The sequence below is a fragment of the Lithobates pipiens genome, unplaced genomic scaffold (genome assembly GCF_037356315.1).
Source record: "Lithobates pipiens isolate NorthernLeopardFrog02 unplaced genomic scaffold, aLitPip1_a1.2 Scaffold_19, whole genome shotgun sequence".
Classification (NCBI taxonomy): domain Eukaryota; kingdom Metazoa; phylum Chordata; class Amphibia; order Anura; family Ranidae; genus Lithobates; species Lithobates pipiens.
This window is the reverse complement of record NW_027507764.1, coordinates 536,045,109-536,063,707: the sequence shown is the minus strand read 5'-3', so window position 1 is coordinate 536,063,707 and position 18,599 is coordinate 536,045,109. Positions and strand designations below refer to the sequence as shown.

The window sequence follows — 18,599 nt, the reverse complement described above, 5'->3', positions numbered from 1 at the left end:
GTGAACTGCTGATCGCTGGTGCAATGCTTTTCAGGCTCCTAAAACAAAAAAAAGTAAATGTATTTTCTTACCTGCAACAAAAATCTGTATTTGTTATTTTTTGTTAAAAGATGAACTTATCCTTTAAAGGGTAATTGTCCCAAAAGCCTTAAGCCACTTTTCTGGATGGGTTATTTTAGTAAATTTAAAACTATTTACACATTGTTTCAATGTTTGGTACCAGAATCATTACAGCTGTGTCTGAACCATGTAGAACCATCAAGAATTATTTCTCTAGCACTGACAGTCAAATTATTTTAAAAATTAAGTATGTGGTTTACGCTTTATGACATATATATATATATATATATATATATATATATATATATATATATATATATACACATACACACACACACACACACACATACACACACGTATATTATATACATGTGTATGCTCGCCCAGGCGTATGACTTTCTTTACTTCGCTGTGGGCCCTAACTTTTGTAGACCTAGTAACGCCCCTGCCGTCAAGTCTGCCAATTTCTTTGTTTTTGATTGTTTGGGGGTTTTTTTGTAAATTTTTTGTCTGAGTATAGATCTATGTTTGTCCCAAGGATATTTCAAGCCATTTTCTGTTGACTGTCTCACTACCTCTGCTGGAAACTTATTCCAAAGTTTTGAACTTTGCTCCAGTTAGTTTGAGGTCATGTCCCCGTGTTCTTGATTTTGGTTTCATAGTGAAAAAACTGTTTTCCTGAACCTTATCCACCACCTTGATATTTAAAAGTTTCATTTATGTCTCCTCTTTAACTTATTTCCTCAAGACTGTACATATTAATGCGGGATTCCACCCTAAAGTGGAACCTCCGCTGATCGGATCCCTCCCCCCCTCCGGTGTCACAATTGACACCTTTCAGGGGGGAGGGGGGTGGAGATACCTGTCAAAGACAGGTATTTACACCCACTTCCGGGCATAGACTCCCGTGGGAGTCTACGCCATTTCCTGCCCTGCCGCGCTGTCTGCTGGGACACACACGGGTCCCAGTGACAGCGCGGAGATTTCCTATTGCGCGACGCGACTCGCGCATGCGCAGTAGGGAACCGGGAAGTGAAGCCGATTCGCTTCACTTCCTGATTCCCTCACCTAGAATGGTAGCGGCAGCAGCCGAGAGCTGAGCGATCGATCGGCCTCGGCTGCCGGCATCGCTGGAACCCGGGACAGGTGAGTGTCCATTTATTAAAAGTCAGCAGCTGTAGTATTTATAGCTGCTGGCTTTTAATATTTTTTTTTTTTGGTGGAATCCCTCTTTAAGTTCCTGAAGTCACTCTAGATATGTTTTCACCTTTCACCAATTTTGTTACCCATCCCTTGACTCATTCTATCTTATCAATATCTTTGTGTAAGTGAGGTCTGCAGAACTGGACACAGTATTCTAAATGAGGTTTCACTAAAGATCTATATAGAGGAATCAGACCCTCCTTCCTCCTGCTGGTGATCCCTCTAGTGATGCATCCTAGATTCTTTTCACTTTCTCCACTGCCTGGTCACACTGTTTGCTTGTTTTGCTACATTTTTTTTTTAAACATCCTTATCCCTCTAAAACAGATGCCATTAGTGCTAACCCATGAGTGACATTACAGTGAATGTAACCCTAGTTATAGCCCTTTACTGTGCCCATCTTAAAAGTGAATAAAAGTTTTGGTTTGTGATTTCTCTTTCATTTTACCCTTTGCTTAAATTTGCTTTCTAAAGAGTTATTTTGGAAGGTACTAATATCAGTGTAAATTGTGGATCATACCATTTCGCTCATCCCTAACAAAAAAAGTGACTTTTCATCTTTTGTGGAAGTACAGTTAGGGCTATTCATATATGAGCATATAACTTCACTTACAGTAGGTAATTCACAGATAAACCACTTTATGCTGTCAAACTCTGGAGTATTATAGCTGGTCACCACTGGCATGCCTACTTGTCCATTTTAAAGCTGAACTTTACCCATAACAACTTAAAAATAATATTCCTTAGCAAGAAACATGCATTCCACATTAGTAATTATGCTACCAAAATAAGTGTGTGCTGTAAATTGTCTCCAGCATTTCTACTGTTTCTTCTTGCTGGCGGCTGCCATTTCTCTGAAGCTCAGTGCCACTGAATAGCGGTAAATCTTTAGGCTTTCAGCCTCTACAAATTTGTCACAGTGCCTAAAAATGGTGAGCAACTGAACATATGCTGAGCAGGTTGAGACAGCCTATTAGCCTATTACTGAATTTTAAACAGTATAGGCACTTTTTTTAATGGTTTACATAGCTATACACACAAAAGGAGAGGCCACCCTGAACTGATCTAGCAGGACTTAAAGCGGGAGTCCACCGGGACTCCGCGTTTTTTTTTTTTTTTAAAAGCCAGCAGCTACAAATACTGCAGCTGCTGACTTTTAAATAGTGACACTTACCTGTCCAGCGCGCCCGCGATGTCGGCACCCGAAGCCGATCGCTCGCTCGGCTGCCGGGTCCCGCCGCCATCTTGGGTATGGGAATCAGGAAATGGAGCCTTTCGGCTTCATTTCCCGGTTCCCTACTGCGCATGCGCGAGCCGCGCGGCGCAATCCGGACGGTCCCCGCTGCCTCTGGGAGCTGTGTGTTTCCCAGCAGGCAGCGGGGCACTTGCTGAAGGGGGCGGGCGCTTGCGGAACGGGGGCGTAACCTACGCCCGTTCCGCAGAGAGCTAGCCCGGAAGTGGGTGCAGTTACCTGGATTATCCAGGTAACTGCACCCCCCTCCCCCCTGAAAGGTGCCGATTGTGGCGCCGGAGGGGGGGGGATTCCGATGAGCGGAGGTCCATTTTAGGGTGGACCTCCGCTTTAACCTTCTTACTAAAGTTTCACTTTAATTCTTTCAAATTTGTCTTTTGATATTTCACTTTTTGTAGGAAGATTTTTTTATAACAAAGAATATTCATTAGAAAGACCATTTAAAAAGTGTGATGGACAATGTCCTATGTTCATAACTAGGTTTAAAGTGCACCTGTCACTTTTGGAATAGTGCAAGGCAATCTTGGTGGTTGAATGGTGTACTTCTGGTCCAGAGGAAGCACATTCCTGTGTAGCCAGCTTTAGGCCTAGTAGTTAGTAAAGAGTGGCTCATACTTTTATACTTGTATCTTATGTTAAAGATTTTAGCAATGACTCATAATCTGCTAGGTGGGATGAGTGGATTCGTCTTGGTTCACTTTGGAAAGTGTGCGCTGGGATTCCTCATCCCACATCAGTTCTCATGAAGTAATTACTTTAATACTAAAGTAAAAAAAAACCTTCCTTATAAGGTGTTGCTTTATCAAAATAAAATAAAATAATAATAAAAAAATAATAATTATATAAATGACACATGTGGCCTAGTAAGGGGTCAAGTGGGAACCCCTTTAGCATCACAGAGTGTTGTTAGTCAACAATATCAGTTTTTTTATTGCTTTATTCACTATTGCAACAGTCAACAGATAAGCAAAGATCCTTCCCCCCCGTACTTACCTTGCCCCTTGATGGTAAGCCTTGTTGCTCCATTCACACTGCCATATATTGGTAAGATTTCAGAGACCATCAGTTTTCCATCTGTAAAGGAAGAGAAGGTAACATGTTTACAGAGCTTGCTTTTCTGTAAGTTAATATGTAGCTGTATGTAAGTATTGAATTGATGGCTGCCACAATTAACCACTTAAGGGCAGGGCTGGACTAGGACAGAAATTTGGCCCTGGACTTTATCCAGACCGGCCCACTTACATTTTGAGTAGGCTTGTGCAATTCGTTTCGTAACGAATCGAAATTCGGCCGAGTTTTGCATCTTTCGGACATTCGGATGCATCCGAATGTCCGAATAAATAAATAACGAATAACAACGAATACGAAAGAAATATAACGAATGAATTTGAATGAATTCGGTAATTCTTTAAAAATCTAATGAAACAAAAGGTCAGCTCTTATAGTCCAATCAGCTAATTAATTTTGTGCCGGAGTATGGATTACTGGCAAAGTGCATTCCTGAGAACTGAGTGAGAAGGGTGTTGTATTGTATTTGAGCCGAGGAGAAGAGACGTTGTCATTGTGTGTGTTAAAAGATTCAATAAACAAAAGACTTTCCAAACTAGAAATCATTATCACGAATGTCTATACATACATAAATAGCGAATTTCAACGAATACGAACAAATGAATTCGACACTCTACAAATAATAACAAATTATCCGAAAACGTATTAACATAACATAACGAATATAACAGAACGAAATTATGTATTTTACGAATGACAACGAACTGAAACTAAACAAAATTTTCCGTTGTGCACAAGTCTAATTTTGAGTGTCCCATCAGCACCCGCTTACATCAGAGTGTCCCATCACCAGCCCCCTTACAACAGAGTGTCCCATCAGCACCCCCTTACATCAGAGTGTCCCATTCCCAGCCCCCTTAAATCAGAGTGTCCCATCAGCACCCCCTTAAATCAGAGTGTCCCATCAGCACCCACTTACATCTGAGTGTCCCATGAGCAGCCCCCTTACATCAGAGTGTCCCATCAGCACCCCCTTACATCAGAGTGTCCCATCAGCACCCCCTTACATCAGAGTGTCCCATCAGCACCCCCTTACATCAGAGTGTCCCATCAGCAGCCCCCTTACATCAGAGTGTCCTATCACCAGCCCCCTTACATCAGAGTGGCCCACTGAGCCATCGGCCCACTGGGAAACTCCCGGTAGTCCCGATGGCCAGTACATGCCTGCTTAAGGACCAGAAAGATTTGCCCCCTTAATGACCAGGAAATTTTTTGCGATACGGCACTGTGTCGCTTTAACTGACAATTGAGCGATTGAGCGATGATGTACCCAAACAAATTTTTTTTCTCCCACAAATAGAGCTTTCTTTTGGTGGTGTTTGATCACCTGTGCGGCTTGAATTTTGTGCGCTATAAACAAAAAAAGAGCGACAATTTAGAAAAGAAAACAATATTTTTTACTTTTTGCTATAATAAATACCCTCCAAAAAAAAATGTAAAAAAAAAAAAATTCTTCCTCAGTTTGGGCCAATATGTGTTGTTCTACATATTTTTGGTAAAAAAAAACGTAATAAGCAAAAGTTATAGCGTTTACAAAAAGGGGATAGATTTTTGACATTTTTAATTATTATTTTTTTTATTAGTAATGGCGGTGATCTGTGATTTTTAGCGGCACTGTGAAATTGCATGGACAGATGGGACACTTTTTTGGGATCATTGACATTTATAAAGCGATCAGAGCTAAAAATAGCCACTGATTACTGTATAAATGTCACTGGCAGGGAAGGGGTTAACGCTAAGGGGCGATCAAGGAGTTAAGTTTGTTCCCTGGTTGCTAGCTGCTAACTGTGTGGGAGCTGGGCTGACTGGAAGAGGAGAAAGATTGCTGTTCCTAATTACGCTGAAAGATCCCCATTCTGCCTGTCTCTGGAGTGATCGCGGACTGCCGGCAGACATTGAGTCTGCTGGACCCGCTGGTTGGCTCCCCCACTGGTGAATGGGCATGCGCACGCCCACAAATCGCTGCGTATGTGCACGTACAATGACAGGGACTTTCCCGGTCCGTCACTAGTTAAAGTGTTACTAAACTCAGGAGCCTGCATTTATTCTATCTGGTCTCCCACAGTACACAGGACATGAAAATGCAATAAAAATGTAATGCAATTAAAATGCAATAAACTTCTAAATACTTTTTCTCATCTGCAGTATATAGCAGTCTTGTGACTTCTATCAGTGTCTGGCTGAGCACTGGTTAAAGCTTGTAGGAGGAGTTTTCATTCTACTCTGACTGTCCTATGAGGCTGCGTGACCCCCGACCCTCTGTCTGGACAGTGCTGATTGGCCCTGTACTGATCATATGCACCCTCCCAAAAAAAAAAACTCTCTAGCAATACACACTGAACTGAGCATGTGTAGAGTGTCCCCAAGGCTCTGTTCTATCAGGAGATGAGTTGTAGACAGTAGAAGAAGAGGAGGATCAGATAAGACGGTATCAAACAGTCTTTTTACACAGTATGGAGGATTAACCCCTTAGGATGGGTTCACACTAGTGTAAATTTCATGCTGGTTTCCCCCCATCCAATTTGCATGTCCGGAGATTGTGACCGGCTCGCTATGGAGCCAGTTCACACATCTCCGGAGCAGCTCCGGTGCACGGGAATTGCACGGGAGTCCTGTGCGTCTTCTGTTCCATTTCAGGCCCGAATTCAGACAATAATTTGGACTGAAATCAGACATGAAATGGTGAACGGGGACACACAGGACCCCTGCTGTGAGCCGCTCTGTGCTGTGGTGTGAACCCAGCCTTACTGCATATACAGTCTGATTTTAAAGTTGTGAGTTTAGTAACACTTCAATAGTTAGGCCTCATGAACATGGGGTGCCTTTACAGCCGCTTTCAGGAGCGTCAGGGTTTTTTTTTGCATCTTAAACACGCCTCGCCATGTTATTCTATGGCTTCATGCACAAACAGGCTTTTAGGAGCTGTAAGTAGCCTAGGCGTTTTTAAGCTCCAAAAAAAAACCCCATGACCAGAGCATTCTGATGACCGGCGTTAGAGCTGTAAAAATGCCTGACGCTGGTAAAAGCTGCTAAATGTGCATACAGCCACGTTAAGCCTTGTCAAGCATTTCTCATGCCTCTATTCAAAATAGAGGTAGAGAAACGTTACTAAAACCTAGCACGGCTAAACGCGCATTAACGCCAATGCAAAAAGCTACTAAAAGCACGTTTTTACAGCCAATTTTTCCTGGCGTTGGTAGTGGCTTTGCAGCTAATTTTTTTTCTAACACCCCGTGTGCATGAGGCCTTATAGTGGGTTTTATTTCAGCAGGAAATGTATAAGAAGCTCCAGTAGTGAGAAGAACCTAACTCCATCTTCCATATGTCCATGTCTTCAGTGGTCCTCTTCCTAACACTCAGGTCTGAGACATTACTTGTCTGTAGGTGACTACACTGCCTGTTAGCAGGATTATCTGTATATATTCAGCTATATGTTACAAATGTTTAGGTCACTTAGGAGTCTGCAACATGTGTGTACTTTCCAACCTGGACCTCTGTTAGCATGTTATGATTGTGATTGTTCCTTGTAATGCCCTCTGTACGGTTATTTTTGTATTTATGCTCAGTTTTGGATGTGTTGCAAATAAAGATCCAGTTTCTTCTGCTTTATTGAAGCGTTCCGGTTGTTAAATAGCTGCCCAACTGTACATATACCTACATGCCATGAGGGCAGTACAGTGCTATAAGGAGAATATAATCCTATAATAACATGGGAAACAAGTCAGACTGGCTTTCTGACATTAAAATATTAAAAGCAAAACATCTAGGACTGACAAACGTCCAAGACTCGATGTGGCAGGACATGCAGTCATGGTGCGTGTCATTTCCACCATCAGATTACGTGAAGGTATGTCTATGTTTATTAAACAATGTCAAAAGTGTAAAGGTCCGGCATTACGTACAGATTTCTCACACTAAATGCCAAGCGAGAGACATAAAAACACAATGGGAGACCATTCATGTTATTTTTACCTTATGTGTTATTTAAACAATTTGTAAATTTTGTTTAAGATAAGAAAAAAGGTAAGTTCATATCAATTTCTCCAAATGATACAGAACTCTATAATAACCTAACCAAAAATTAACTAAAGGACTTTCAAGGTACTATATGTACTAATTTTCATAAAAACATATAATTAGATATTAAATCTTAAAAAGTATATTTACTATCGATTTGCTTAAACCATAAACAACAATGTTCATCATACATATAATTACTCATAATAAAATATTATCTCCCAAAGGCCCCAATACAGAATTTTTATGCATTTCCATTTTCTTGTCCAGGTAGGTATTTGGAACTTTATATTCAAAGTGTTTCATTGGTTAATGCCTGTTTTTTTGGGGAAATAGTGGGAGGTAGGTAAGTATCTAATGAAGAGCAGATAAATATAATCATAAGTAAATATATACATGACTGTCTGGGCAGTTGGCAGTTCTTCTACTGGTGAAAAGCAGGCCAAAGCACGATATATAGTCCTCTAAAGTTGCCCATCTCCTCAGCCTCTGGCCAGGCCAGGTCCCTCTTCTGTGGTCCCATGCTGGAAAGTGCAAACTGATTTCCACCAGGGATACCATCTAGCTTTTAATCATGTATATATTTACTGGCATATAACACTCACTTTTTCACCATGAAAATCGGGTGAAAATAGCGTGTGTGCGTGTTAGGCGCCAGCACTTCAATTTTAGCTGCCTCGGAGGGGAGAGGGGGGGGGGGGGCGAGCGCCATCAGATTACATAAAGTGAGAATCTCCTGTTTACTTGGCTGCCTCTGTAATAGGAAGTCCCGTTTCCTGTGCCACCATTGGACCACTGTTCTGTCTATTATAGGATATTCTCACTGTATTGTAATCTGTCTGCACTCATCCCGCCCCCCATCCTATCCCCTCTAGGCTGCAGATGGGCATCGATCAGGCTGAACTGATAGCAATGGTGAGGCTGCTGCATTGATGGCAATAGTGAGGCTGCATTGATGTGGACTGATGAGGCTGCATTGATGGCACTTGTGAGGCTGAAGATGGGCATTGATCAGGTTGCATTGATGGCAATGGTGAGGCTGCAGATGGGCACAGACCCTTACTTTGCTTCAAAGTTCCTTATTTAAAGTTTATTTATTTTTTCCTGAAACTTCCCTCTTAAAATGAATGTGCGTGTTATACGCCTGTGTGTGTTATGCTGCGTACACACGGGCGGACTGTGTGGCCTACTTAGTCCGTCGAAACACATTTCAGCGGACAGTCCGCTCGTGTGTGGGCTTCAGCGGACTTTTTCAGCGTGCAGTCTGGCGAACTAAGTATTTCGGAATTTCCATAATACTGCCCGTCATACTTTGGTTTCAGCGGACAATCCGCTCGTCAGTAGGCTAGTTCGACGGACTAAGAATGGCGCATGCTCAGAAAGGATTTACACGGCGGAAGGGTGCATTGCTGTGTATTGGACTTCCTATTTCTAGTCCCGTCGTACGTGCTGTACACGTCATCGCGCAAGCTTTCGACGGACTGTTTGTGCATCCGTGTGTGGTCAAGTCCGTTCATTCGAAAGTATGACGGACTGTCCGTCGGATTGTATGACGGACTAAGTAGGCCATACAGTCCGCCCGTGTGTACGCGGCTTTATACGTCCAATAAATATGGTACTTATGTTTATATGTATCTGTTGTTCATGAGATACCCCCCAAAATTTCCTGATGAAGTAGGCGTTTACGCGAGAAACACATTGAAGATAAAATCATGATACTTACCTAGACAAGAAAATGGAAATGTAGGTTGCATCCAATTATGTATATTATTATGTATTGGGTCTTTGGGAGATAATATTTTTATAGAAGTAATTATATGTATGATAAATAGTGTTGTTTATGTTTTTACCAAATTGATAGTATATGTACTTGGTTTTTAAAATGTGATAAATAAACACATAAGGTTTTATGAATGTTAGTACAGACAATATATAAAAATTCCTTTAGTACATTTTTGGTTAGGCTATATTAGACACTTTGTACATTGCACTTGTAAATCTGCAACTTGCTAGAGAAAAATAAAATAATTATTTTAATGTCTTGTATGTAATAGCTATATAGCTATTGTTATTTAACTCTTTCCACTTGATTTCCTTCTTCATAGTGTGTCATTTGTGGGATAGGAAATAGTGGTATAATGGGATACTTGTGATGTGGAATGGACCCTGCTGTGGGAATTTCTCCCATCAATATGCACACAATTAGACCAAGACAGAGAGAAGACATCTTCCACATGCCCAAAGAAATATTCCCAATGCACACATTCCTGCAAATGGCCATAAAGTAAGTGGGTGCTGTAGCGACCAGGAATGATACAGAACAAGAGATATATCACCACCAGCATACCAAGGAAGTTCGGTCCAAAAGGTTTATGAAAGGATCACATCACAGTGTAGAACAGTGATGTTTCGGGCCATGCAGCCACATGCCCTCTTCTGGACCACTAGTGTGCAATAATCAGCACTGACATGAGTAGAAGAGACCGATATAATATTCTGCAGAACCAAGTAAGGGTGTACTAGCTATTGGTTCATATTATTAATAGTGTCTTAAACATTACTTTATAACAGAGCTAATCTTTTACCTAGAGTAGATCTGTGTTCAGAACAAAAGCCCCAAATAACCTCCTCAGCATGTAGTATCCAGTGCCTTGACTTACCCTCCCCACTTCTATCAAGCATCCCAATTCTCAGTGCAGCCTCCCTGATTGTTGGTACCCACACACTTCTATACACATTCCTCTGCCCTCCATGTGGCTGCACTAAGACCTAACAGTGGTTTTCCCATGGGCGTAGCATCAGGGGTCTCAAGGGTCAGAATTGTGACCCTGCCATTAGCTCCAGGAGCCAACAGCTCTGCTCCCTGCTGTCATATTAAATTTGATTTCCTCCACAAAATCACAGAGCTGGAGTCCAGCTAAAATCTGCCTTGTGTCCCCCAGTGCCCCAGCCAAGTTCCATAATCCAGTAATCGGCTTCCAGTTGTTTGTGCTCTCCCCAGTCCACACCCTTCCTCTGCTTTCATTGGCTGGGGACATGTCAGTACTAGGATAGGGGGGGAGGTCATGTCATTACTAGGATGGGGAGAGAGACAAGGTCATGTCTTTACTAGGATAGGAGAAAGGGGACAAGGTCATGTGAGTACTAGGATGGTTTCTACAAAATATTTTGAATTACCTTCTCAATATGTACATAAATCTCTGAAATAACTCTTTAGCCACTTGGAGGATCTTGGCACGTAATGGGAGCATCTTGGTGCCTAATTGGAGTATCTTGGCATGCAGTGGAATGGGTGGGTAATAGTGGGGGGGCCCAGGAAATCTTTTGCATTGGGGCCCACAAGCTTCAAGCTATGCCTCTGGGTTGTCCATAGACTGAGCATTTTATTGTTCCTCTATGCTTAGAAGGACTTTTTTAAGAAGGCTGCCGCAGGAATCAGAGCAGCAGAATGTAAGTTAAAGCGTATCTAAATCCAACATTTGTTTTACATTTTGGAGAGAATGGGAAAGGATATATACCCCTTTTATGTTTTTAGTGCTGTCTGTCTATTTGGGCGGAAATTCACCTTGCCAAGAATACCCAATCACATGCAAGGAAACAAAAATTGTAGTTTTGCTTTCACATGATTGGATGATGGAAGTCAGCAGAGTTTTACCTTATTCACGTGAAAATCCCCTTTAACCGCTTACCAACCAGCCGTCGTCATTATACTGTGGGAGATCGTCATGATCCCGCAAATCTGTATGTCGGCCCACGACATAGTAGGTTCACGCCACACTGCGGGGGTGCCGATGCTCGTGGCCGACGGTCGCGATGACCGATGGCCACAAGCGATTGTGGGCATGAGAGCCAGAGCAGGGATGTGTGTGTGTAAACACAAACATTCCTGTTCTGTGAGGAATGACAGATCGTCAGTTCCTAATAGCTAGGAACCACGATCTGTCATCCTCTCTAGTCAGTCCCCTCCCCCTACAGTTAGAAGCACACACAGGGAACACAGTTAACCCCTTGATCGCCCCTTTTGTTAACCTCTTCTCTGCCAGTGACATTTTTAATGTAATCAGTGTATTTTTATAGCACTGATCACTGTATAAATGCCAATGGTCCCAAAAATGTGTCAAAAGTGTTCGATGTGTCCGCCATAATGTCGCAGTCCCAATAAAAATCGCAGATCGCCACCATTACTAGTAGAAAAAAATAATAATAATAAAAATGCTATAAAACTATCCCCTATTTTGTAGACGCTATAACTTTTGCGCAAACCGATCAATATACGCTTATTGCAAAAAATTTTTACCAAAAATAAGTAGAAGAATGCATATAGGCCTAAACTGAGGAAAAGCATTTTTGTTAAAAATTTGAATAGTTATCATAGCAAAAAGTAATAAATATTGTGTTTTTTTTTTTTTTTTTAAACATGTCGCTCTTCTTTTGTTTATAGCGCAAAAAATAAGAACCACAGAGATGATCAAATACCACCAAAAGAAAGCTCTTTTTGTGGGCGAAAAAAATTATAAATATTTCATTTGGGTACAATGTAGCACGACCGCGCAACTGTCATTCAAAGTGTGACAGCACTGAAAACTGAAAATTGGCTTGGGCAGGAAGGGGGTGAAAATGTCCCGTATTGAAGTGGTTAAAAAAATGGGGATATTTATTATAGCAAAAAGTATAAAATATTGTGTTTTTTCAAAATTATCACTCTTTTTTTGTTTATAGCGCAAAAAATAGAAAATGCAGAGGTGATCAAATACCACCAAAAGAAAGCTCTATTTGTGGAAAAAAAAGGACGTAAATTTTGTTTGGGTAAAGCGTTGTACGACCGCGCAATTGTCAGTTAAAGCGGCACAGTGCCGAATCGCAAAAAATGGCCTCATCATTCAGCAGCCAAGTCTTCTATGGCTAAAGTGGTTCAAAGTGAAAATTCCCTTGTAAGGTGGGCAGCCTATTTATCTTTGCCCTTTGTAAATGTATGGAAAAATCCTTTTTGTCTGCAATCCCAAGAATGTTTTAATTCAATAATTTTTTATTCACTCAGTACCTCTTCTGGAAGTCGGCACTAACTACTCTTTTTACTGCCCCTCAGTTGTATTAGGGAGATCACATCACCTGCCTTAACTCTTAAATAGTTTAAATGCATATCGGAGGATCGTTCAAAGATACCGTTGTTTCTGCGCAATCAAAGACATCTATGACATGCCGAATAAATAAAAATAGGTTTTTGCTAACTCAACAGATTAGTGCTGACACCAAAAATTTGAATCAGCTCAGGGTTTCTTCATGCTATAACATATGCTCCAATATGCTTTAAACTAACTTTCATACCCATGCACATTCAAATACGCTACAATTTGTTTTGAAAGGATCTCATTCAATCAACTTGAACAGGCTCTGTGGGGTAATATCTCCAAAATACACAATATCAGATTGTTTTCTAAGTGCTGCATTTTAGTGCGGATATATAAGTAATCAATTTACACATTTCTGCATTTTGCCTTTTTTGTAAAATGTAAAATAACGTGACTACCGTGACCAAAACCTGATTGACTGATATTTATGTTTCTGTTCACTGGTCTGACGAAGAAAGTATTCACTAATTATATTCTCAATCGGAATAATGTAATTTAAGAAATAATCATAATTAAAATATTTAAAAAGTAAATGAAGGTAATTGTAATTAATAAAACAACAATTATAACAATAATAAAAACAGTTCACTAGTTGTACAAGTTGTAACAGTGATAATAATTAAAATGAATAATATTATATACTATGGGTTAATAATGGTACCAATATCTATCTATTTCGTATATGCATGTAAAAATTCTTAGCTCTTGTACACACGGTCGGACATTCCGACGGAAAATGTCCGATCGGACCGTGTTGTCGGATAATCCGACTGTGTGTGGGCTACATCGGACTGTTTCCGTCGGAATATCCGACCGACAAAGTTTTAGAGCTGGGCTATAAAACTTTCCGACAACATGATCCGATCGGACTTTGTCCGATTGTGTGTAGAGAATTCTGATCGGACAAAGTGCCACGCATGCTCAGATCAAATTCCTAGACCAAAGCTATTGGCTACTAGCCTGAACGTAGCCCTTTCGTAATGAAATAATGTCATCACGTTACATACAATCGGATTTTTTTGTCCGACCGTGTGTATGCAACACAAGTTTCAGACAAAATCCGTCTGACAAAATCCGACGGATTTTGTTGTTGGAATGTCCGACCGTGTGTACAAGGGCTTACACTCTACTAATCGGGGTAGGAGCAATTTATGTGCATACCTGCATGCATTTTCAAGCAAAAAACTGATCAGCAAAGGTTCGTACACATTATATGAAAATTGGGCGAACATTTTCATCCCAGGAACTTTCGCATGATTTCCATATAGTGCGTACACAACTTTCTACAGCCGATTCCAGCCTTCTGAAGGAAAATTTCCAAAAGGGACAGGCTCCTAATTTTTTCTTGTGTGGGAACAGAACAAGCGATTTTAATTTGTACCATTTGTACGTTTAATGTGTACCATTTTCGTACAGTTTTCTTACGAGAAAAATTTGAAACGAGACACTGCGCAAGACCAGAAACAATAAACAACAAAAAAGAAACAGCCTTTGTCGTATGAGAATTTTCAAACAAATTGTCCTTCATCGGCTCCAATTTGCTGTGAAACAACAAGGAAAATTAGATGATCATTCGCCCAATTATCTTATAGTGTGTACCCCACTTAATACACTGATATTTCAATAGGTCCATTGGTGTTTTTGGTGCCCATGCGCAGAAGCTCTTTTAAGGAATAATTTTACTAGTAAGTAATTTCTTTGCCAGGGCAGTGAAAATAATAATAGTATAACATAACGTTAACGTAACGTTATTCAAAATGATAACTGTAACAAAATTATTATTCATATATAAAAATGTTTTCTTAGTACTTTGTCCATATTGATTATGGAATGTCAGAAAATAATTATTTCGCAAACTTACGTGTATAGTGGATTGTGAGTAGGAGAAGAGATATCACCAGATGCATGGTACTGCCACTCAGTGCCCACCTCCAGCCGCGGGCTAGAAAAGTAAATCCAAAAAAAAATCCCGTTTAAAATACAGGTTTTGACTCATCCAGTCATAGTCCATCAACAGAAATGACAATTGCTTACATGCTCCACTCTCTTCTGTACTGAGAACACCCTGCCCTTTCCTCCAGCATCTGCACCAGGATATAATTTACAGATATCTCATCTGAGTACAGCAGAGATAATTACTGCATTTATCATCCATAATCTGCTTTTTTAAAGGCTGGAAGATACTTATATGTTACCTTTTGTTTGCAGTATCTTCTAGAACCCCAAGGTATTCAAATATTGATTTTAGGAAATACAAAGTCAAAGTCTAGCACTGACCTCCCTATTCTGCACCTCACTATTTAAACATGACGGCCATGTTCTATTATTTATTATTATTATTATTTATTTCAGCGCTGTCAATTTACGCAGCGCTTTACATATACATTGTCATCGGTCCCTGCAATCAAGGAGCTTGTAATCTAATGTCCCTAACCCACATTCATACATACACATACTAGGGCCAATTTAGACAGGAGCCAATTCACCTAGCAGCATGTCTTATGCCACGTACACACGATCTGAATTTCGGCCAGCAAAAGACCGATGAGAGCTTTTCATCAGAAAATGCAACCGTGTGTATGCTCCATCGGAATTTAGCTGGCCGAATTCGCACCAGCAAAAATCTGAGAGCATGTTCTCAATTTTTCTGACGGAAAAACTTTCTATCGGAAATTCCGATCATGTGTATGAAATTCCAACACGCAAAAACTCACGCATGCTCAGATTCAATGAGTGAGTTGGTTGTATCGACATCCACCCAAAACCAAAATGAGTTTTGGGTGGATGTTAGGGAGGTGGCTCACCCACTGCCTTTTCATGTCACTTAGCCTCTGCAGAAACAAAACCTCCCTGATGAAGTTTCTGGCTCTACTTTTGCACCACACCAGAGGCTCCTTCTACTTTATTCTGATTATTGTAAAATATGTGAAATTAAATCCAAAAATAAGAGACTATTTTGGCCATATAATAATCCCAGCCGATGGGAGGTTCTGGGAACGCAGGCAGAGAGAGACGCTGTACAAATCTCCTAAGTAAAGGAGGAATTAAGTGTGTGATTTGGCACGCTTAAATATATCCAAACCTGAAATATTTGGGTAGGCTTAAAGTGTAACTTTGCCGCTACTTAAGAGCTAAATAGGATAATGAAACAATTTAATGATAAGCCATTTTTGTAAATTAGCAAATGGTAAATACTCTCAAAAACTCTCAATCCCTAATCCTTTGCAACCAAACATCCTCTACTCCAAATAAAATATCATGCTTAATTACCGTCCCACCCCATAGCTAGAGGCATATAACTGCACACATTCCTACCAGCATACCAGCAATAGGTTTAAGCAGAAGCAACAATATATTTACCTCTCTGAAAGAAGCGAAATAGTGGTGTTGGTGCAGATGAGTTTGTTCTCAGAGGTTTTATATTTTATGCAAAAACAGATGACACAGTTAAAAAACTATAGTTTTCCTATTGTTGTTTATTTTGCATATAACACACTCATATGCTGCACCTTGTTGCATGTTGTTTGAGTATGCAAAGCTGAAAATGTATTTTTACTTACTTCATTACAAAATACTGATTTTCATTTTAGTCAGATCAAAAAATGTCAAACATTAGAGGAATATCCCTTACATGCTATAAAAAAAAAACAATATATACATAATTGAAATATACATATATATGTTTTTTTTTTTTTTATTATGTAAAAGCAAATATACAGGCTATATATTGTAGCTTCCAAAAACAAAAAACGTATATATACACATTTTCTCCTAATGTATATATAAAAAATAATAAACCAAAGTATTTGTTTTTAGCCCAATTTTTTAGAGTGAAAACTTATGCCACTTATGGGTTTATTTACTAAGAGGAAAAAAAATAAAAAAAAATAAATATATATATATATATATATATATATATATATATATATATTTAAATATATATAAATATATATATATATATATATATATATATATTTAGAAGCTACAATATATAGCTTGTATATTTGCTTGTACAGAATTGGATGATAGAAGTCAGCAGAGCTTCCACTCAAATCTAGAGGAAATGCACTTGCAGTGCACTTTATATTTGACTTTAGTAAATCAATCTCCCTGTCACCAAGTACTTGTCAATAAAAGTGGTATTGAACGCAAAACCAAAAATTTAATATATTGCTGTTTACCAATCATTAAATGTGGTAACTGTATTAATTTTCTAGTTTTCACCTGGTGATCTAGCAAGTAACACTCCTCCTGTGGCGACACCTTTGGCCAGCCACATTGTTAATCTGAACAGGAAGGGAGTGTTAGATGTACTAGCAGATATAGAGGCTTATTTACTAACGTTGAAGCATGCAAAATCTGGTGCAGCTCTGCAAAGAAACTGATCAGCTTCCAGGTTTTATATCCAAAGTTTATATGAACAAGCTTAAGTTATAAGCTGATTGGCTACCATGCACAGCTGCACCAGATTCCGAGTGCACCAGTTTTAGTCAATCTCCCCCTAAAGCAGGCCATACACGGTCGAATTTTGAACAAATTTTCTTTTCAAAATCAGAAAGTTCGTTTTTTTTGTGATCCGATGATGCCACCATTGATTTTTGAAATTTGGCAGACCAAGCCTTCAATTTCACCTCATGTTGCTACAGAAAATAATTTCTGTGGCCGGGAATCTTCTTTTCTCTCCGTAAATTTTATTTCCCTGCACTTGCGCATTTTTTTTTCTTATTACATTTCTCGCACGATTCTCCCATCATTGATTAGAAAACTTTAGTTTTTCAAAAAATTTCCAAAATGTCCGATTACTCAAATTTGATTTCCGCATGAAAATTGGCTGTTGCTGCAGCCCGCTAATGGTGCAAAATTCGTACGAAAATTCTTAGATACAATTTTCGAAAGAAAATTATTTCGCAAATTCGAAACGTGTATGGCCAGCATTAGATACATTAACGCATTGAAGCCAAACTTCAGTTAACACTTTATAAGCAAGTGCAGCGACAGCTTTGTTTGTTTTGGGATAAAAGTTGTAATGAAATAAATAAAAGCTGACCATTGATAACACCCCTGTCAGTGGTAAGTGGTTTGTCTCAATCCTTTAACTGCTTCATCTGTGAAAAAGCTTGTACTTTTGAAAAACATCAGACTTATTGGTTGGATTACAGGTGAAAATATAAAAATAAAAATAAATAAAGAAAAATAATGCAGCCATTACATCTAAGAATTGGTAAGTTGCAAAATAATAAATGTTTTCTTTCGGGTTTAATACTGCTTTAAAACATTGAGTATATATATATATATATATATATATATATATATATATATATATATATATATATGTGTGTGTGTGTGTGTTATGCTGGTTATATAATATATATGTTGGTACATGTAATAATCCTGTTACCTGGCAGTGTAGATCTGGTGGGATTCAGTCCTTCAAAGTGATGGAATTATTGGGTTGGATGATCGTTTAGTTGAGTTGCTCACACACTGCTATTCTCCAACACTTATCTGTCTTTATATATACTACTGCTCCCCGTGGCAACTAATAGATACACTGGCTGCTTCACATCATTTGAGGAATTTGTCATTGTCATTGTGTCACTGATGACGTCTACCTGCCTATCTCAGACTTACAGTTCACTTTTTAGATTCCAGATGAAATAAACATTTGGTTTTGTATTCTAGTAGGATATTCACTTACCTTGCAGAGTTGATTGGTGCAGAGTCATTTTGGTGTATTACCATTTTAGGTTCACAGCTGTATCCAGAGGAACCCTGCAATTGCACGCCAGAAGTTGAGTATCAGCAGGCTAAGGGATCACTCTTTAAAAAAACACTTCAGCTCGGGAAAGGTTTTACCCCCTTCCTGAGCA

General features: G+C 39.5%; 1 protein-coding gene across 1 annotated transcript in view; it reads right to left on the bottom strand.

Annotated features, from left to right (window-relative positions):
* Nucleotides 1-18,228, bottom strand: part of LOC143997557 (fibrocystin-L-like) — a 247,462-nt gene extending 229,234 nt beyond the window's left edge. The window contains exons 1-3 of the mRNA XM_077493224.1: nt 18,128-18,228; nt 14,591-14,671; nt 3,509-3,589 (exon numbers count right to left, since the gene is read on the bottom strand). Coding sequence (XP_077349350.1) covers nt 3,509-3,589; nt 14,591-14,636 — 127 coding nt within the window. The 5' untranslated portion in view covers nt 14,637-14,671; nt 18,128-18,228. The remainder of the gene's footprint in view (nt 1-3,508; nt 3,590-14,590; nt 14,672-18,127) is intronic.
* Nucleotides 18,229-18,599: the final 371 nt, after the last annotated feature.